The sequence below is a fragment of the Gallus gallus genome, chromosome 4 (assembly GCF_016699485.2).
Source record: "Gallus gallus isolate bGalGal1 chromosome 4, bGalGal1.mat.broiler.GRCg7b, whole genome shotgun sequence".
NCBI classification, from domain to species: domain Eukaryota; kingdom Metazoa; phylum Chordata; class Aves; order Galliformes; family Phasianidae; genus Gallus; species Gallus gallus.
This window is the reverse complement of record NC_052535.1, coordinates 8,478,251-8,500,318: the sequence shown is the minus strand read 5'-3', so window position 1 is coordinate 8,500,318 and position 22,068 is coordinate 8,478,251. Positions and strand designations below refer to the sequence as shown.

General features: G+C 42.0%; 1 protein-coding gene across 15 annotated transcripts in view; it reads left to right on the top strand.

Annotated features, from left to right (window-relative positions):
- The first annotated feature begins 1,345 nt into the window (after window positions 1-1,345).
- Window positions 1,346-22,068, top strand: part of DACH2 (dachshund family transcription factor 2) — a 264,998-nt gene continuing 244,275 nt past the window's right edge. For 14 of the 15 annotated variants that reach the window (XM_040698707.2, XM_046939899.1, XM_046939898.1 and 11 more), the window contains exon 1: window positions 1,346-1,867. In XM_040698707.2, coding sequence (XP_040554641.1) covers window positions 1,380-1,867 — 488 coding nt within the window. In that variant the 5' untranslated portion in view covers window positions 1,346-1,379. Of the gene's footprint in view, window positions 1,868-10,497; window positions 19,068-22,068 lie in introns of those variants that run through there. The other variant, XM_046939900.1, reaches the window with a different exon arrangement.

Below are 22,068 nucleotides of genomic sequence, written 5' to 3'. Positions count from 1 at the left end.
ATCCTAGAAAGATGATTACTCTCACTGAAAGATATTCACTTCACACCAGGTTATATGATGATTCTGCCCCAGTCAGCTATATTAGGAGACTAAAATGGGTGGCCACTCTTTGTAACAGACAACTGAGAGAAAGTGGGGTTCCTCCAGGAGCACTTGAATTAACAAACACACCAACTTAGTCACCATACAGTCATCTCACCTCAAATGGGATTTCTCATGAAGCAAACATGTTAGATTGTATAGAAAAAGTGGCTAGCTAGGCAAGCTTAACAAGAAGATGGCTCATACAAGCAGTGCAACTGGGGAAGTAGCTGAAATGCCCCAATGGCATCGAGGCTGGATGTGGCTCTGGGCAGCCTGGTCTGGTGGTTGGCAATCCTGCCTGTGGCAGGGGGGTTCAAACTAGATGGTCATCACTGTCCTTTTCAACCCAGGCCATTCTGTGATTCTATGACCTCCATGTTTTGTTGGTACTCTTGTTTGCTTTGCTTACTGAATGGTGCAGGGGAATTAAAAAAAAAAAAAAAAAGTCAACAGGTTGAGGAAGAAGATAACAGAAGACTGAAAAAATAAGCGCAAATGAACAGTTGGTATCAATGTTCATACAAAGGAAGAAAGGGACAGGGCTGGAAAAAGAAGTCCAATAAAGCTAGAGTTGGAAAAGCAAAGGAAATTAGGAACCCAGTCAGCTGCGTTGGCTGTACCTGGGTGTGTCACACTCAACCACCTCCACGTGCGTTTTTTCTGACCACCGTTCGTGCGCACTCACTCAGCTCTCCTCAGGGACGCGAGAAGCTCCGTGCGTTCTCCTCACACCTCGCGACCGTTCCCGCGATGACGCGGCCCGCCCAGCTCCGGGCTGAGGCTGCGCAGGCCGAGCGCCGCACGTGCTGCCCCAGGCGCGAGGAGGGGCCCGGTACTACTGCACCTGAAACGCAATCGATGCTGCGCTAGATTCTCAGAACTTCGATAAGTTACACGTGAGACTTCCCAAAACTTTCTGAGCTGCAGCGAGGAAGCACCCACGCACCCGGCAGCGGGACACGAGCTCCGAGCTCCCCTCACTCCGCTGCCCGCCGTCCCGCCTCCCACCAGCAGCGCCACCCGGCGCCTCACACCCCGCGGCCCAGGTGCTGCGGCCGGCGCTGCCCCGCCCCGCCCCCCGCCCTGCAGCCAATGGCGGCGCTCGGCCAGAAGGCGGGCGGGGTTCATTGGCTGGAGGGCGCCGTCACTCTTCCCCCCGGCGGCGCTGGGGAGGGGTCTGGGAGCGCGGCTGGCGGCGGGCGCTGCGTGTGGGAGGGCGGGCGCGCGGCGCTGTTTTTAGTAGTACCGCAAACAGCGCGGCGAGAGTGCGCGGGGCTGCGGGAGCCGGGCTGGCCATGGCTGTCTCCGCGCCGCCCGTCATCGCCGCAACTTCCAGCGGTGGCGGCGCGGGGGGCTCGGCCGGCTTGTTCCGGGCGGACCCGCTGTACTCCAGCCCCGCGGAGTCCCCGCGCCTCACCAACAGCCTCGTCAACAGTTTCCTCTCCGCGGGCGGCGGCGGGACCGGCGCGGGCAGCGGCGGCGGCGGCGGCAACGAGTGTAAGATGGTCGACCTGCACGGGGTGAAGGTGGCCTCGTTTCTCGTGGAGGGGCAGGAGCTGATCTGCCTGCCGCAGGTCTTCGACCTCTTCCTCAAGCACCTTGTGGGAGGGCTGCACACGGTGTACACCAAGCTGAAGCGGCTGGATATATCGCCCGTGGTCTGCACGGTGGAGCAGGTCCGCATCCTGCGCGGGCTGGGGGCCATCCAGCCCGGCGTCAACCGCTGCAAGCTCATCACCAGGAAGGACTTCGAAACTTTGTACAACGACTGCACCAACGCCAGGTGAGCGCCGCGCGGCTCTGCTCCGCCCGAGGGGCTGAGGGGTCCGCGCGGGGCGGGCGGGGGGAGCGCGGTGGAGCGGCCCGAGGGGCGGCGGTGGGGGCAGCGCGGCCGCCTTCCAACTTCTCTCCCACAGATGCGGCCGGCGCTTTCCGCGCCCGCTTTGCCGTCTCTTCCTTTCAGTTCCGAGTTTCCTCCGTTATTCTTCGCGGCGCTGAAAGTTTCAGCTCGCGGCGCTGGCTGAGGGGCGCCGGCAGCGGCGCGCCGCGTGCGGAGCGGCCCGGAGCCAAACTGTTGCTCCGAGTGCCCCCGCGATCACCGCGCACCGCAGCTCGGCGGGGCCGCAGCGCCGCGGGGGGAGCGCCGGGTGCCCCGTCCGCCGCGGCCGCGCTCCGTGTGGCGGCGGTGCGCGGAGCTCCGCGGCTCTCGGCGCTCTCGCGGGGTGCATCTCTGTACCAACTTCGCCTCTGCGCTCGTTAGCACGCGCGTCGCCGTGTCCGAGGACTGCGGCTGTCGGGTGAAGTTCGCGCTGGTTGCGGCCTGACCCTCTTTTCTCCCTCCCTGAGCCGAAGCAGGACGGACCTCCGCTGGGATGTCTGTTGTTCCCAGTTCCGTCACGCTCGGGGTGACGCCTGGGAGACGCTCGCAGTCGGTTCCTCGGCGCTGCCCGTGCTGGATGCCGGGGCCCCGTGCCGCTGTGCGCGCCGTGCCCGCGGGGGCCGAGCGGCGCGCTGACATCACGGCCGCCGCTCTATGGCCCTGTGGCTCCTACGGCCCCGTGGCTCCGCGGTCCGCGCGGCCCCAGCGGCTGCTCGGGACGGCGCTGCGGGAGCGCTCCTCAGGGGCGCTCTGCGCGGGGAGGCGGCTCTGAAACTCGGCTGGCGTGGAAGTTGGCAGTTAAAGAAACGCACCCTTCCATTTCAGTGACCCTGCCGAAGTTTTCATCAGAGGAACGCGGGGTCCCGTTTGGCGATCCCTTAGATGCGTTCCTGTTTCTGCTCCCTTACAGCCCATGATTGGGGATGAAGAAATGCTGAAGTGCGGGACGCTTGAAAAGCTTTAGTCCGCGACTTCACCTTTCCTTTGGCCGCGACCTGCGGCGGCAGTAGAGAAAGGCGGGGCGGGGGAGGAGGGGGGGGGGGGCGGTTTGTGGGATGCGCCGGCGGCTGTGCAGCCTCGTGTGGGGCCAGGGCCGCTTCGGGCTTGTCTCTGGTTCTAACCTCCTGAGGAGCAGCTGGTCCCTCTTCGTTGCCTAACATACTCCTCACTTACCAAAGCATCGCTCAGCCCTTGCTTATATATGGCTTAAGAACACCGCTGGTTTGACGTACGGAGAGCAAGGTGTTGCCGCGCTCATGGTTTCAGATGCAGTGCGTGATAAATATTATCAGCGCCTAGGAAACTTTTCTCAAGTCTTGTAACTTAACGACGTTAATGGTATTCTGTCATGCTAATTGAATGCCTTGCTTGTCGTTTTATTTACTGAGTTTTTTCCTCAACAGCATAGATTTCTCGGTAGAGAAAGCTGGATGCAAATAGCTAAATACATGTGAACTGTTTGCTCGTTTGCTGTGAGCTGAGCGAAACACCACTGCAGTGCCTGGTACCAAACAAGCACATGGGATAGGGCTGCGGGCAGCTGTGTGTGCAGCGCTTGGGTGCTGGATCTGGAGCTCCACTCTTGCAAACATGTCATCCTTTAGGAAAGAAGCCCTTAGATATGTATTGTTCTTCCGCGTGACTCAGGAGTTGCTTCCAAATGAGAAGACTGTTCACTGCTTTTGTAATATCTGTTCTTTTAATTCACAGAAATTTATATGTAGTTTGAGCGCTAAGATATGAACTCTAAAACTGTCCGAAAAAGTAATGAGAAACGTTGGTTGCCGTTGTCTTCTATGTTAGCTGGCTACTAGAAATCAACATTTCTTACAATACCACATTCAATTAACTTTTAGTTGAAATGCAAACAATTAATACATAATTGAAAGAAGAAGAGTTCTTCTTAATCTATTCTGTTCCTTCTTTTAACTTGAGCTTGCTCGCAGAGCTCTTAAGAACTGCAGGGAATTGTATGTTTAAGCCATAAGTTTTCGTGTGTTAGACATACGGAAGGAGCGTTACGTACTTGGAACGCGAACATCTTTGACCTTTGTGTTTTTAAGAAAAGCATGCATATTAATTTCATTTGTGAGCACATTTTGTTTATGTCTTTGATTGCCATTAAGGAGTGTTGTGTGACCGAATTTGGGAGCAAGGTTTGTAAAATGAAACCATTCATTTCACTGCAAGTAGCATCTTCAATCGTGTGGTGGATACAGCCTCATTATGAAATTCAGTAACTTGCTTGGAATATCCTCCAAGATTACTGAAATGAAGGAGCAAAGGCTTAATTTTAGCAGCAAAGGATGAGGTTTATGTAAAGTAGAAAACTATACTGTGGTTTCATCAAAAAATTTACAACTGTGTAGAGACTGTGATGGTCTGTACATCAGTCCATAAGTATCAGTATAACAGGAGCGTAATCATAACGTTCTCTTCAGGGTTTTCATATTTAATGACTGTTTGCTACTGAAAAAGGACGGTACTGGTCTGCTGTATTCATTATGTAGTAAGTAAAGCAGCGTGTGGGATAGAATGCTTCCCAGAAAGCAGTATTTTAGTACAACTTTTTTTTTTTATGACTCAGTGTCCAGTTCAGCTAATAGTTTGTGTTACTTCGGCTATTTACAAACAGTAAAAGCCCTTAGAAATTAATTTAAGCAGTAAATACAGGTACTTTATGAGAAAATGAAGGTCTAGTTGTGTTGTCTATTAAAAGCTCCCCTAGAGTCAGCAGTACGCTGTCTTTTATTAGGAGAACGATGTCAGGATTATAATTAATGCAATGTAGTCATGTAGCACTGCACAGAGCTTCTGTGCCTATTGATTTTAAATGCGGACATCTGATTACATCAACTTCTTTGCTTAAGTAAATATTTAGCGTGCATTCAGACCCAACCAAACTGGTGAATTTTTGAAGTGGTGACGTACTGAAATCAGAGACAGTTCATTTCTGCTCTCTTTTCTTTATTGTAGGAAAGATTTACTTAAAACATTCTCTCAAGACTTATCACCAGCATCGTGGGTTTTGTTACAGATGCAGAAGTGATTTTTTTTTTCCACTTTCTGAGCAAATTGGTGATGCTTCTGGAAAAAATCCCTGGTTCTTTTTGGACACGCTGCAAGTCTGTTTGTTTGGAAGTACCAGAATACTGAAACATTTTCAACAGAAGCATATCTACCCTAGAGGAGCCTTGATTAAAATTCCCCTTTCTTTTCATAGCAGTAGAGCTTCCCATTTGAAGTGTAACATGCTTTTTCTCCAAAATGGAGTATTTGTATGTTTCCTGCATGTGTATATGCATAATACATATGTAATTTTCTACTGAGACTTCCACAACTGAAAAATGCTGTGTTTTTGTAGCAAAGACAAAAAAGCTAAACAATTAGGTATTAATGATATTCTTGTTGCTTGCAAAGACCTTTTGAATATGCATTTCTTCTCCTCTTTTTCTTTTCACCATTTCAACCTGCAGAACTCTTCACTGTCACTTCAAATCACACAATTCTACCAAGATAAAACAACATTTAAACTCATTTGCTTTGGGAGGGAAATTGAGCATTTGCACCCAATAAGCCTGATTGTGGAGCTGCATGCAAATTGTGTTTTGATTTATCTCTTTTGCACTTTTTTCCATTTGAATTGATCTTGCATTAATTTTGCCAAGCGGCTCTGTGAGGCTGCAGATGTTGCCCTGTGTTTAATAAATCAATGAGACAGATCTGAATGAATCACTTCAGATGGATTCTCTGCTCGGTTTGATGTCTAGATGTTATTCTTAGCTTGTTATCATGACAGATGCATTAATGTTCCCATACACTGCCAGCAATGTCAAAGAGATTGAAGCTTTTAAAGTGGCGGTATCCCCTTTTCCCCCTTCTGTTAGAATAACGAAATTGCCTTTAGGAATAGGTCAAAATATAAATTCAATCATGACATTATTGTGGGGAAGAGACTGAGCTTCTGTTCTAACACGAAGTCGCACAAACTCATTTTCATATGGAATGATTAATTGTGCCCAAATGGTGTAGATCAATATTAAAATCTAAACATAGGATAGCTCCTTAATAGAGTAACCACTTTCTCAGCATTAATATTTCATTGTAATAGGAATGATCCGAATAAATAATATAAGACCAGAACATGTTAAAAGTGTTACTATAAATAGAATGTGGTTGTGTCCAGATTGGTTACAGGCTGAAGTAAGGCTTTCTTTTTTTTTTAAAAAAAAAAGTTTCTTTTAGATTTCAGTGTGGTCTGAGTCAACTTCTGTTGTGCAAAATAGGAATATTAGTTGGTTGTTAAAATGGTCATACCATTTAGTGCCCAATGTGTGAGAGGAGTTGTGTCGGTCACTGTTAGTTTCTGAGCTGAATAGCCTGCTGCCCGTTATCTTGGAGCACAACCTGTGGGACACAAATCGGGGAAGAGATTGCAATGTGTCTTCGTGGAATTGGTTTTAAATTCTGGAAGAGACTGCATGAGGTGTGAGGTCTTCTGCCACGAATAATGACCATTTCTTCCCAAGTAGGCTGTGCACAGTTTGTGTTGCCTTTTAGCTTCAGTGTTCCATAAAACACTGAACGCATTCCTTTGGAAGATACAGCAGTGGTTTGTCATTTTCTTCCATCATTTTATTAAGCTGGATTTCTTTCTTTTTAATGTCTTAAAAGTTACTGAGACTGTTCCTTTTCCTAATCTCTCCAGAACAGAAGAACTTCGACTTTTTTGTCATTAGGGTTTCTGAGAATAAATTGGAGAAACTGGCTGTAACAGATCTAGATTTATGTTGGCATTCTTGGTGTTCTTGCTCCAGTAGTTCCAGTTCGATAAAGGAAACAATATATGTAATAGAAATTCACAGTTTATTCAAATGAGTTTAAGCTTTGGCATTGTTGTATTTGCCTTTCTTTGGCCAATATATCAACGTGTGGCAATAGCATTATGCTTAGAAAGCTTCCAGAAGTGACCAGCCCTGTGGACGGGGGGCTGTTCTCACACTGGGGCTGTTGTTGGGTGCACGGCCTCTGTGTGGGTTTGTTTTCAGGGCAGGTGGAAATGAACTTTGTTAGAACTGAGGAGCACTGCAAGACGCAGTGAGTTAGAAAATCGTTTGCTTATGGGGCAGTGGCTTTAGCGTGAGAAAATGGTATCCTTTCACTTCTATAACTTTTGCAAAATTACCAAAGTGAGCATTCGGAGGTATTTTAAAGAACTGTCTTGCTGGTTTCATTGGCAGCAGACTGGAATTAGGTGAGAGCTGTTTGTCAGTGTTGGTACTAGAGGTACTAAAGTTGCAGCTGTCAGATCTCTGCTCTGGTTTGGCTGTGCTGAGCCTCCCTTCTCTGCCTGTGCGTGTTGGCTGGAGCAAGGGCAAAATGCCTAGGAACAGTGGAAGGATCTGATCCTTTCTCATCAAAGGTGTGATGTGCATGATTAAAATCTGTTTTTCTCCTACTTTTTATTTAGTCTATTAAATATCAGTGAAAGGATTAGACGTATTTGGCATTTTCACAGGCACTAATTTTTTCGCTTCATTTTTTTCTTGCCAAATTAGGATCTTTAATCTTTTGTCTGCATGTCCTAGAAGTGATAATTTTGAGTTTTCTGATGCTGTGAATAAAACTGCCCTAAACTTCAGTTTAAAATACTTAAAAAATAAAGTAGGCAGGAACTTATAAAGTTCTTCATGTAAGTATCAATGTAATTAAACCCTGCAGGTGTATGGAAATGCAGCATTTCAGTGCTTCTTTATGTGAATAGCAAAAAAGAAAGCATGAGTGTGTTGCAGTCAGCGCCTCCTGTGACGTGTTCTCGTGGTGTAAGCCAAGGTGAGGCTTTATGCTATGATTGGACATGCGTTACCATGCACAAGTATGTTAGTTCGTAGTAATTCACAGTGATTTAGATTTATACTGCTTGATATTAGAACTGTGCCTTGGGGCTACGTGCTTCTGATCTTTGTTGCCTCTCCGTGGTTATCCAAAGTGACTTAGTCATAGGGTTTGCTCTCTCTCCCCTCATTCTCCGACCTGTAAGAAGCACCCGTATCCATTAGCTAACATACTTGAATATTGATTTCCCCTGAAGGCTACAATATCCAAATTCTGTACAATTTAAATTTGTTTAATTACCTTTCTTTCTAGTAGCACAGCTGTGTTGTTTGTGCGTGCATAGGAAGTTTATTGTTGTGAACAAGTGTGGGGAGATTGTGTTTCCTTGTCAGTACATCTTGACCTGCTAAGCCCATTTTGCTCATTAAAATATATGATGTTGCAGCCTTTATTGACTTGCTGAAAAATAGCACTTCCCCAAAAAGTAAGAACCAAAAGAAACGAATAATGCTGGCTTTGTTCCTGTTCAGTGTCTTAACATGTAACGTTTAGCAGTATGTGTTGGTGTGTGTATGTGAAGGTATAAAATGTTCAATTGGAAATGTGTCCGATGATCTTATCAAGCTTCTGGAAATTGATATCTGGTAGCAGCATTTAACCTACATCTCGTCCAGCTGCTATTTATGTGATGGGTTAAAAAGAAAAAGTAGTATCGATCTGCTGCTGGATTAAAGTTTGAAATCGGCAACAGCATGAGCACAAAAGGCTTTTTTTTATGATTTCTCAGCTTGCCATTGATCTACCAGTTTTATTGCATTCATTATTTATTAAAAGAATTTGCAAGCTAAACATAACGTTAAGCTAGTTTGCACACAGGGACTGCACTTAGGAAATTGAATGGAAATTGCATTAGAGATGAACATCTGTGCTATTTTTCCACTCGTGTGTTTATGGGTTTGTATAAAAGGTGTATTGGATTAACAGTTATAACCATTATAGCTTGCAGCAATATGTTAGAACCCTAAGCATTTAGTAGTTGTATAGAAGGGAGTCTCTACTTGCTTATACTGAAAAGTATGATAATACCATCACAAACAGTGCCTTCATTGGATTATTCTTTATTAATGGACTTTTTTTAACAGCAGTGTGTAAAAACTTGGGTATGTAGCTATAGTATGCATACGTCCTCTTATCAATGCTACGTAAAGCTCCGTTAATGTTGTCATTAATTGAAGGTTTCTACTGACAGTTTTAGGGTTGTGGTATGAGCACTTGGCCCATAGATGCCAAGGTATTGAAATGAGCAGTGATTTTTGTAACATGCAATATGAATGTAAGCACTGAGGTGATCTTTCATATATGATTCTTCTATTTTTTCCAGCAATTCAACTCATTTTCTGTCCTCCTCAATGCAGGTACTTTCTGTGGTGTGTGGCATCAGCGAATCAGGTAGAAATCTTAACTATTTTGAAATGTTTCCAATTCATTTTACAAGCTGTCGTGACATGAAGTGTAGGGTAGACGCAGAATTTTGAAGTTGTCTGCTGTAATACTCATTTTGTCGTCGTCTTCTCTTATGCTCTCTCTGTGAAGGAGACTATTTTAATTGAATACCTGATTACTGAATAGGGAAATCAAAGGAAAAAGTGCTTTGGGGGTTTTGAGTGAAAAGTACCTTTTTTAGAATTAAGATGCTACCTATTGTGTTTGGTCTAAAAGTATATGCAGTCTAGTCTGTTTATGACTGGAATGTACTGAAATATGTCACACTTCGCATTGTCAGTGCACTTTTCTTTCACTTTTTCTATTTGAGACTCAGCCTGATACATCTCACCAGCCTGTAGGGCTGTTACGGATTTCCTGTATGAAGAAGCAGAAGTGTTCTTCGTGCCAGAAAGCTGCACTTATTCTTTTGAATGCCACCTCTATGTTTTTTTTTTCTTCTCTTATAGAATGAATCCTGTTAAGTCCTAATGCTACTTTGGATGGAGTTTAAAGAATGTCAGTGCTCTGCAATTTTCCCACATTGTTTTGTACTCACTGATAATAGTCTTTACTGTTGTTCCCAGCCGTAGGCCTCTGCCATCACGGTTCTCGTATTATATCATATTTCTGCTGTCCTGTAAGTACAGATGGAAAATGCATCAGTTACATCAATCCCATATTAGTTCTATATACACCTTTCTATATGTATGGGATTTTTTCAAAAATCCAGAGTTCAGGAGAGAGTCTTTAGAATACCACAGAAACTTATTTTTGATTGCATTTCTTGTGGACACAAACTGAACTTCCCAGACCTGTGTGGCTGTAGGAATTACCATAGTGACTTTTCTAAGTTTTTACTCTTGCTTTTAATATTTTCCATAGCCATGCAAGTGCATGAAATTCCCAGCATGCGATTGTTGGGTTTTTTTGAGTTCTGTCCAGTGTGTCAAAATAACGTTTAGCTCCGGGTGCTCTCAGGTTACTTTTAATCAGCAGAGCATTGAGTCACTTTTCTCTGCTGCTTCTAAGCCTGTACAGACAGTGAAATTAAAGCAGAAGGCTTTTATTAATAAGCTAATCAAAGTTATTTTACAGCATAACTACACAGATTTAAAGCCATTGGACTTGGCAGAATCGTGCAACAGCAGAGATTGGCAGGGACCTCCTGAGGCAACGCAGTCCAATTCCTGTGCTCCAGCAGGGTCAGCTAGAGCAGGCTGTCCAGGGCCACGTTCAGTCAGGTGTTGAATATACCTATGGCTGGAGACTCTGCAGTTTCTCTGGGCAACCACTTTTTTAGAATTGAAATCATGATGATATAGAAGAAGGCTGATTAGCATGCGTTGGGATGGCTGGATTAAGTGGAAGTTGTTGAAGCTGGCAGTGTATGGGACTGCTAGCCATGGACATAGTCCCTGGCCTACAGACTCATCCTTCAAGTGGGCGTGTGCAGACACTGCCACTGCATTTGCCCGTTCTGGAGCAGAATGTGAGTTGTAACCTGTGTGTCATCCGTGTCACATCTAGCTTGGGCTTTGTGTCTCACAAAGTATTTTCTGAAACCCCATACGCATGTGCTGATGGTTTGTCTTACTCCCCAGTGCGATCAGAGAAGAGTTGTTTTTTTTAATTTGTAATACAAAATTGGTGTGGCAGTAATGAAACTCTTAGCACAGATGTTGTGCCAGTAGGGAGATTAGGTTACTTACATGTTTCAGTAACTTAAGAGTTGCTAATTAAGAAGATGAAGCTAGTTTAAAGAAAAGATATTAAACGTACTTCTAATCAGTACACTTAAAATAGTATTGATGATGATTTTTTCTTATGCACATATAAGTTGTTTTTACCTAGTATAGTTTTTTACTGAGTATGTTTTTGTGATAGCTGAGTGACTGTTTTTATAACAGCTAATGAGGAAAGGCCCTGTGCTGGGGAAACGTTTTCCCAGTTGCGTTTTGTGAGGCTGATGAAGGCTGCTTGCTGTGCATCTCTGGAGCTGCCTCTTCTTTCATTGTGCATATGAACTTTGCCTGATGCTGAGGAAGTCAGTTCTCCCTAGATTGAGATGATACTGAGAAACAGAAGTTGAAGAAACCCAATTTCATGAGATTTAAAATACATACTAAAAAAACAAACAAACAAAAACCTCCCTCCCTCCCACAAAACCAGAACAAGGTAATTATAATCAAAATGCTGGCAGTTAGAAAGCAGTAGAATATCAGTCAGGAAATCATAGAATATTTGGGTTGGAAGGGACCTTAAAGCCCTCCTGCCCCAACCCTTGCCCCGGGCTGGCTGCCCCCAGCCACAGCAGGCTGCCCTCGGCCCCGTCCCGCCTGCCCTTTAGCACACACAGTACTAAAACAAGGCTTAAGTTAATGAACTCAGATAGCTTTGTGTTATTTCTGATGCGTGAGCTTATCATTTAAATATGTATTTGTAGGTTTGTGTGGCTTTATTTAGTAAATTTTCTAAGGCACTTGATATAGAAATGCATTCAGTTGAGGACGCTTGTTAAGAAATCATTTTTACCAGCTGCATGGTTGCTCTGATGGCTTCACTGAGAACTAAGATAAGTAACAAAGTGATCTGTCAGAGTTCGTAGTGCCCTGCAGCCCCTCTGCTGCAGTACACATCCTTGTAGCACAGCAGCATGCTGCGCTCCCGCGCTGGGCTGTACCTGAGCAGAAGGAGTGATGCATTGCTGTCTGCTACTGCAGCCATGGCACGTCTTTAGAGAGAGACTTCTGCGAAGTTTGGGCATTGTTCAGATCTGATGAGCATAAGCTGGGCAGCTGAGTTCTTAAACTTGTGTATTCCAGTGCAGGTAGAAACTCTCTGTAAGAACTTTTCAGGAACAGCCACAAATTTTTATTTTATTAATTCACTCTGTTTAGGGTAATAGAAACTCTGTGTTCTTGTTCTCTCTTCCAAGCTTGGGTTCTAATTGGAAGTTGCATGCTCAACCATGCCAGGTGTTTCAATCAGCTAGATTAGGGACTGAGTAAGCCAGCACTGTGCTGGATTTGAATGGGGTATTGTATTAGAGCCTGAATTATTTTTGTTTCTGTCTTTCACCTCTAAGCAAAGGTAGCTGCACCTTGTATGTTTCTCCTTGTATCTTTCTACCTCTCCAGCAAGTTTCAGTGTAACAGAAACACAAACCTTGTTTGTGCTGGTTGTTTCCTCCATGCCTCTTCCTGGAGCCCTGATATCAGTGCAGACATCTCTCAATTCTCTGAGATAAGCAGATACTTCTTTAAAAGGAGTCCTGGTTATCTGTAAATACTGTAATGAGTGTTAGGTAGAGATGGGTGCTCTATGTGCTCCTCTCCAGGAAAAGAACAAAAGACATCACAGACCATTTCTGGCACCCGCCTTCTGGCTCACAGTGAGGTTGTATTGCGAAGTGTGAACTCCTGCTAGGAATTGTTTTTTGATGTACAAAGAGAAGAAAGAACAGAGACTGGGTTGGTGTACGCTGCGTATTTGGGATTCGAGAGGCTGGAAGGTTTGGGCTGCAGCTGCTGTGCTTGAACTGTCTGGTCCTGTAGCACCTGTGCGATCAGGCATGGGGATCCAAAAAGGGAAGAAGCAGCTGTGCACTGTGTGCAGTGTGTATACAGTAGGCTATGACTTGATCATGTTAAGAGTTTCCACAGGAAATCTGATGATTTGTGCATCGCATGCATGATAATATATTGAACATATTGCTGATTTTGTTACTGCGTGTGTTCTGTGACTTATCTGTATCTATTGAGTTTAACCTTTACATGTCTCTTGGGAGGGTGGCGGTGTTTTTTTGATGCTGATGTTCATTCTACTTTTTGTGGTGGGATAGTTAAGCTTTGGTGTTCACTCATAACCCCTGCATATGTAGGGACTGTTACATTTAGGTGGATGTTAATTGCTCTTTAAGTCCATATACTCATACAGACACACAAAGTGCTAGTGGAACTCTAGAACATTCAGGTAAAGAATTTCTGTGCACTTGAATTCTTCTGATAAAAGGCAGTGCATCGGTGAGAGGTAGCAAGGCTCAATAAATACATGATGCCATTACCTGGTGAACTGTTGCCAAGAATATGGGCCTGCTGATTACTGGATGTTAATGCAAACTTATATAGGGGCTTTGATTATTTTTTTTTTTTTTTTGTGAAAAATGTTAAGATGGTGATGATTGGTATAAAATATCTTCTGTAGAGTATAGCTGTGTTTGGAAAGGAAGCATTTCCTTTGCTGTTGAAGAAACTTGTCTTTTTCATTTCTAACAATTTACTTTAAGCTTTCTAATGTGAATTTCATAGTTTTAGTACTTATGGGAGTATTAAGGCTGAGAGAATATTAAAGAGTGTTAGTGGAAAGCCAACTTACAAATGGCTGTCTGGACCATGGTCAAGAGATTTGCTGTCTTTGGAGGCACTCTACCATGCATCCTCAGCAAATTATGGATTCAGGTCTTTATGGTGAAATGGACTGCTTATCAAAGGAAAACAAATATTTAAGGTAGTGAAGGAATGATTGTAAGCAAGTTACCTTGAGCAGGGAAATAACGGATATTAGGGAAATCATAAATCTGATGAGACCCAAACTCTGTCATGAATGGGTCTTAATTTAAATGATACTTTTTCTTTTCAGTTTAAGTATTTGTTGAGTTTTTAACTTGAACATAGAATCTCTGTGCTACAGTAGTAATGAAAAGTGAGATGTTAAATTATATACTAACAAATTACATTAATTTTAAATCATATATAAATTTAACTAACACTGCACGGCTCTAGAAATTTAGGTTGTTGTTATAATTAAGTATTGACAATGATGTTAAGCATTTTAGTACATAAATTCTAAATGTTAGTTTTATAAGTTGTCTCACTAATCCTGCTTTTCTTTTTGTAGTTGGGGAGGAAAAAGCCTTTTTAGAGCTCTTTGTGTACAGAGAGGTTACTATATAGATGTTACTGTGCATAAGTTGTACGCTGCTGATATCCAGAGATCCTTAGCTTGGATTGTCACATACATGAAATACTACAATTCTGACTATTTTTAATCAAGGGAGGGTGGTTTATATTAATCCTTAGTAAAGGGAACTGCATTTAGAGGGTGGTAGAAAAAATTACTGTGCAGCTTAAGAGCTAAAAAGTACAAAACTGATAATTACTTGTTCTCCATAAGGAAATACATTTATGAAGTCTGCCTATAGTATAGGCAGCATCCTGACTGTTCAGTAAACTTGATTTGTTCCTGCTGGTAGAATTGAGAAAGTCTTGATTTCTGATAGTTATTAGTTCAATTTCCTGGACAAGTTAATAGTTATAAAATAACTGTTCTTGAAAATTTATTTCAACAGGAATATGTTTTTTTTTAAATTGTTATCTAAGAAACTTCAGTTTTCTTTTAAGGCCTACCAATTCTGTGTTTCAAAGCAGTAACAGTCTCACGAAACACGGATGGTGTGAAGTACAGCCATTCACTAATGTGCATGGAAGCATCTGGACTTTCTCAACCTGAGACTGGAAGTGTGGATGGTGAACCACCAAATACCTGCATTTCTGAATGCTGCATGAGCTCAGATCACCATTGGTGGTTAGCAGTCTGCACATCAACCTGTTTGGGTTTTTTTCTGGGAAATCCTATGCATTTTTCTGAATTGAAGTGGCAGTTGGTGGACCATTTATTACTCATTCGTTCTTGGTGGAAAACTCGGCCTTGTATGTCATTTAGACTTTGTGACACGTGTAGCCTTCCAGGGCCTAATGACTTGTGTGCAGATGGGCTGTTATTTATTACAGTCATGTAGAATAAAATTGATTGTCTTCTAAAATTAATTTTTCATTTGCCTCCAGCTCTGCTTTAATAGAGGACACACAATTGCCTGTTTGCAGAAATACTGTTTAATCACATTAATCTCAGCCCCCCAGGCCGGTGAAGATAATTGTACAAACGAACAGCAAAATCTGTATCTTTAACTTCTTTTTATGATTAAATTATGCAAATGACTTATCTCCTGCCCTTCCAAGCACTAATCATCTAATTAGGAATGATGTGTTAAAGGGATGGTTTTGAATCAAGAGAAGGGGAGAATGGAGGAAGCAGAAAATGGAATCTGACAATGAAACTGTTGAAGGTACCATAGTTGTGTAAGCCAAATTTGTGTATTTGTTCAAAAAGTAATAAAGGATATTTCTACTATTTGTAGGCTTGGTTTAGTGGCTTTTTATGATAATTCTATCCACTCTTTGTTGCTCATAGTTTTCCACGTTATTCTTAAAATTCAATTATTGAGACTAAAGAATTCAGTCATTTTTTTATGAGAACTGTAAGAGAAAATACTAAGGTAGTGTGGTGGAACTGTGTTTTGTTTCAGTACTATGATTGGAAAGGAAAAACATGTATTTGTAAATTGTTGTCTTTTAAGTAAAAGTGTTTGTCGTGTTACTACTGGATGTCTTGAGTCTAACAAATACTTCTAGTCACTGTTGTCTCTTAAAATATTCCATTATCTCTTAAAACGTTTAGAAAAAACGCCACCAAAAAAAATACAAATTAGATTTAAAAGCTATTAAAATGCTTTTGTGTGTGTGTGTAGCTTTTGGATGCTTCAGTGTTGAGAATGACAGTTCTGACACTGCTTTTATTTGTCTGATAGAGACACAACTCCTAGTGGAATGTTTACATAAACATATTACAGGTGGGAAGGCTGCATTTCCTTCTGTACCCCCCAGGAATATGACTGAATTTTCTTGATCAGTTTATATTTGTAGGTATTTTCACTATTATCACCCCAAAATTCTTCACAAAAGGAAAGATGAGAAACCTTGAAGTTTTATACAAAATACTTCTATTCTTATTGTTAGAATTATGGGGAACTTGTTGGGAAGTCCTTTCTTTGGATCAGGAGGTTCTCATTTGAGTCTTAGCAGACAAAGCTCTCCTGGAGCTTACGGACAGTTTTCGTATTAATGTAGGAGATTCTCTAATACTTAAGGAGCAGATAATCCTAGACTGCATTTTTTCATTTAGATTTGCTGGATCCAGTGATTTACCACCATAGAGATAACAAAAGAGGCCTTGTACTTAATTGATACTGTGTGAGAAATCAGTGGAGAGAGCAGTGGACAAGTATCCAGCTGAATCTTCTAAACCTGGTGGCTCTTTCACTGGAGTGCTGTAGTATGGTTAGGCTGTTATACTGAGGTCAGGACATCTTACATGGGTATCTACTGAGATTTGTCATAACATCTGGTATACAGCACTATCTCTGGGAGCTATTTTTAAAATTTTAGTATCAGCAAGGAATCTAAAAAATTCTGTCTTCAGTAACCTGAATTTTCTCACTGCCACATAGAAGAAAATGGGAGAAAGGTGGTCTGCAATAAGGGCTCAGATATCTGTCTGCTCTTCTTGTCCACGGATGCTGAAGTCTTTGTTATCCAATTGGTCATTCAGACATTCTTATCTCTGTGCTAGCCAGTTTTCTTTGATTAATGATATGTGACAATAGATGGTGGGTCTCAGCCCTGGATTTCAGATCATTTGAAGTTATTGGTCTGGCAAGAAGGTGGCCAAGAAAGAATTAATCCATGTTATTCTGTACAATTCACAAATGGAAGATGTAGTAGTGGAGCTATCTCATGATTTTTCTTTGTATTTATGGTTAGGAGTATCAAATCATTTAAGTACATTCCCTTGAGTTCCTCCTACCTGTTGGTTAACTGTAGGGTGTAGATAGAGGTGTTAATTCTCTGTGCTGAGATAGGCTATTAGAGTTTGTCACTCTCTGTCATCCTTTATAACACAGTGACCTACAGTAACACCTTTTCTAATTGTGAGGCCTCCTACATGTGAGCATTTCTTTTGGCCAGTCTTAACCTGTCTGCATTTTTATAAAACTGCTTACTGCCTATTCGTGGCATATTTTAAAGTGTAAATACGAATGTATTTCAGCTATTGGATATAAGAATCGGTCCTACACTGAACAATCAAAAGGATTACATGAAAGAAGAAGGGAGGAAGTAGTGTAATGCTTGCTACTTCTTTCCTTCTTTTGTTTGGATTTTTCTTCTCTTTTATTAGAGCATGGAATAACACCATCCTAAACTGGATCGGTGCAGAAAAGTGGGACGCCTGAAGGTTGGTGTACAGTTTGCAAGAGTGATAAATGTTTTTAGGGGAGTGTCTGTTATGTGGCTTTTATTTTCAGTGTTCTGTTGCTCTTTTTTTTTGGTCTTCATTATATGGCAGTGCTTCTGAGATGATGAGCAGTCTTTCCTAAAGTAGTAGTTTGCAAATGGCTGTTTGTGGGGAGAGGGAAGTTCCAGCACAAATTCTCTACCCTTTGAAAGGACTTTGGTTATGTATTGCTCGTACCTCCTGGAACGCTTACTCCCTTTGCAGGGGTTATTCTTAGCCTGTGTGGGATGCATTGCCTTTAGCAGTGTACTGTCTTGATGAGCATACACTCCTGAAAAAAATATTTTATAGAAACATGAATTACAGGATTTTTCACATGACCTTGGGACTTGTGCACTTACAGTGATATTCAGTACTGCTCACAATTCTCATACTAATGGAGCCCCTGTTTTCAGTCGTTAAGGTAAAGGCTATTTTAATATTAATCAAACACAAATTAAAAGTATTCCTTAGAAATAATCTTGAGTAAGTTATTCTATTAGTCCACTAATTTCAAGTTAGTTTAGAAATCTAAATGTAATCCCTTCTGTGATATTGTTGTGGGTTGGGTTAATTGAATAGTTTTTGAAGAAGCATCTAATTCTGTCATTGAGAAGAGATTTGGGGTGAAGATAGAGAAATAATAGAACATTTGAGTATTTACGGCTCAAAGTATGCAACTGGAACCCTAACCCTGATATCCTAGGTAGTACAATACGAAATGGTCTTCATAGTTCATGTTCACACCATTATTTAGTTGATGTAAAAGGACCAGTGTAACTTCACCCATTTGGATGACACTCCAGTTTGGTATACTGAAAACAATACATTCTCATGCATTCCTCGGTAATAGCATGCACACTTCAAATTGTTCTGGAAGCTAATAGATGAAATGACTACACACATGTTCTTAATGTGGTGTTAATAAATTTCCATAGCTTTACCATTTCTTAAGTTATAATTTTGAGCTTCTCAGCTCAAAAGTTACCCAACTTCTACTTTTTAGTGACTCACATTAAAAACGTCAACTTCACTTACCGTAGTGGTCTGTGACTCAGTGTTGTTCACGTTTTAGGATGCAGCTGTGTGAAAAAGTAGTGGCAGAATGGAGGAAAAAATTCTCAGCAGTGGGAACTTGGAGGACAAGATAATGTGCACGTTATCTTCAAACTGTGGAGGTTGTGTATGGGTTACCGTTTGAAGTAGGAGTGTGTGTGTGCATGTCCGTACATATATTCTACCCAGTTATTCTCTTTTTGGTCATATTTTACATGTTTTAAGAAATAGCCATTAAATTAATTAGTGAAGTCTTAAGGTGAAGGTGGAATTTCAAAACTGAATGAACATGCATGTTCATAGTGTGCCAGGAATCATCCTTCTTTCTGCAATGTATCTGTATGGGAATTGCTAAGTTGCAGCCTGAACCAATGATTGAGCACCTGGTGAAGGGACGCAGCCAGCCCTGGGAGCACAGGTGGAAGCAATTGGCCTATGTGACTGGAACCAGGTTCCGCCCCTCCCTAACCTCATTTAAGGACTGGCTGCCACCAGGGAGGGATCTCTACTTGGAGATCTCTCTTTTGGAGTTTTTCAAGAGCCTTGATCTGTGGGATAGGTAAGCAGATCTTTCTTTCTTGAACTGGATTGTGACCATCACCCTTTTTTGGGTAATTTAGAACTCGTTATTTGACATCACCTTTCCCTACAGCATCAAAGTCCTTTATCTTAGGCTCCTTTCCTCTTTGTCTGGTCTGTTGGGTTTGCTTCCTGATTTTGCTTCTTGGGTAGTATGGACCTGACTGTTGGATTGTGCAGATTTTTGCTTCGTAATATCTTCCGTGCTGTCCGTTGTGTTGTAGCAGGCGTTGCCAGAAGCACACACAGAGTTGTTTTCTTTTATGTCTATTGCTATGAGGATGAAAAATCTTGATGGTGATCAGTGTTTTGAAGAACTTAAACAAAAAAGTAAAAACAACCCCAAAATAAAAAACTTCAAAACGAAGACGCACCCTCAGACATACAAACCCCTGTAGACCCAGTAACTACTGAGCTGCACAGTGTTTTTCTGCTGCTCTGTTAGTGTTCTTTATTTCCTGTCCTGTATCAGCAGTTAGAGTTGTAAATTGTTTGTAGAAGGAACTGTATTTTTGTTCTATTACGTTCTGTATGATGCAGCTGGGATCTGATCCATGACTAGGGCTGTACAATTCTAAAATAATGCCTATGGGAGGGATGTTGTACTGTTACATTCACCATTAATAAATTTATCAGGATTGGTATCAAAAAAGTGCAAGGAAGAGTAAACAGAACTCTAACTTAATTTGTGTTAGTTAACAGAAAATGTTTCTCACGTTAACGTACATTTTACTCATATTAAAGTAATGTTTCAGTAGTGGAAAAGGGTCCAAGCAAGCTTAGCAGTGGATCCTGATGTGATAGGAAGTGGGCTAAGAAGAGCTCTTCATATAGATTTCAAAGGCACTTCAAAGAATTTGTGCAATGCTTTTCTCTTGCATGGGTTAACGCTCGCTATATTTGTTTTAATTTAGGTATGATATACTGTACTTCTCGTGTTGTATGTGAATTGATGTAAAGAAAAGATCAGGAAAGCGTTAGCCTGGTATTCTTCAAGGGAAGGTGTTGGTCAGGTTAGGAGTTGGTACGCTGTAGTTGTTTGTACACACAGAAGATGTTCACTGTTGCTATTGATAGCACAGGAAATGAAGATCTAATTTTGGCAGCAGGCAGGGAGTGTTTGGGGGATAGTAGGGGTGCTTAAGTCGTATTTGCACATGCTGGTACATGTGTCTCTTATTTAATTGGTTGCTAAACCTTGCAACTCTCTTCCAGTAAATAGGATGAAATAGTAATGGAGAACATCAATTTTAAATCAGTTCAAATATACGCAGATTGCCTCAGGGCTCTTCATGTACTTATTCATGGTTCCTTCCAACCCGAGCCATTCTGTGGTTATTCAGAAAGTAATGGTGTTCTGGCAGAACAAAAGCAAACAGAAGTAGTGAGAGTGGTGGGTGAAGAGCAGCTTCTGTGCGTTTGACCGAGGGTTGTGTAAAGCTGTGAAACAGCATGGAAAGACTGAGCACTGATGGCTCGTTGCAGGAATTAGAAAGCAGATGAACTTAACAGTAGTTAAAACAAAAGCTGAAGCAGGTGTTGTGCGAGTACAGCAAACTTTACAACTCTTTACTGCTGAACACTGAGAGTGTTTGACTATGTGTGGCTTTCATAGGCTGGACAAGTTAGGGCAAGAAAAGTCTGTGCAGCGCTGGTGCTTCTGGTGGAAAAACTTGCGGTTACTCAGCACTGGTAAGCTTCTTTCAGCTTCTTTGTCTTTTGGATTGCTTCTAGTTGTTAATTGTGATGTATTTATGAACGTTTGGAAGGAACTCGAGTGCTGGAAGTTGCCAACTGGGTTAAGTGTATTGAAATAAGTATCAAATTGAAATGAAAACTTGAGGAACGTAGGAAACTTGTTGACTCAGTTTCCTCATTTCTGGAGGTGCAGAGCACCTGCTGGGCAGCTGGGGAAAGCTGGAGTGCTGGGCTGCCTCAGGGGATTCCCCCTGGTGTTACCAGCACATAGCTTTAGCGGGTCAGCAGGGTGGCAAAAAGGAAGCTGGTGGTAATGGATCATGGCGTTCTCCATTGGGCTTCCTCAGTGCCTTATATCTACTGTTGTGTGAGAAGTTGGCGGCTGTGACGTGGGCTGGGTGGCACATGGATCCGGAGCCTGCTCTGTGGGTTTTGGGAGCAGCTCAGGGAATAGATCATAGAAACACTGGTTTTAACTTCTTGTGAGTTATTTTTAGATAAAAGTAGACAGTCATTGATAATTCAGTAAATTATCAATTTTATCTGTATAGATAAGATTACAGTTTAGCTGTGATAAGGCAAATAAGTTTCTTCATTATTAAATGAAGCTTGTTTTTAGACTAACAATGCATATGTAGGAATATATGAAGTGAATGAGGAGAAAAAGCAAATAGCTTGGGTGTTACATTAAGGGAAAGTTTGAAAGAATGTGAGCCAGAGCTATGTGGGAGCACTGAGAGCTTGATCTTTTTTGTTAATTGCCAACACTGAAAAATCACCTCTTATTAACCAATTACCCAAGGGTAATATATAAAATACAAATTGCATATAATACTGTATATACATGCATAATAATCTAGAAAGATAATGTATGTATTCTGAAATGCAGTGTTTTGAATCTGGAGAGTTGCTTATGACCCAGCATTTGTTTAAAAACAAATTTTAAATAGCCATTTTTAGGGAAAGAGTATTTGATATGGTGACATACGCACTTTAAAAGAAACTTTTTCAAGGCTCTTTACAGGGCGGTTTGGAAATCAAATAGTAAATATCTGAACAGTATTTCTGCATTACACTTAATAAAACATTTCAGAAAGCTTACTTTACTTCAGACAGTTGAAAAGAATTAGTCACATTCTTTCTTTAGTGTCTTGGTAGACTTCCTTATCATGTATTCATTACAAATAATACTTATTAGCACAGGGTTGCCATCATAATGGTGACTAATGAGGCAATATGATTTCAAGGTCAGAGCTGGAAAAAGAGCCTTAACGTTCCCTTCT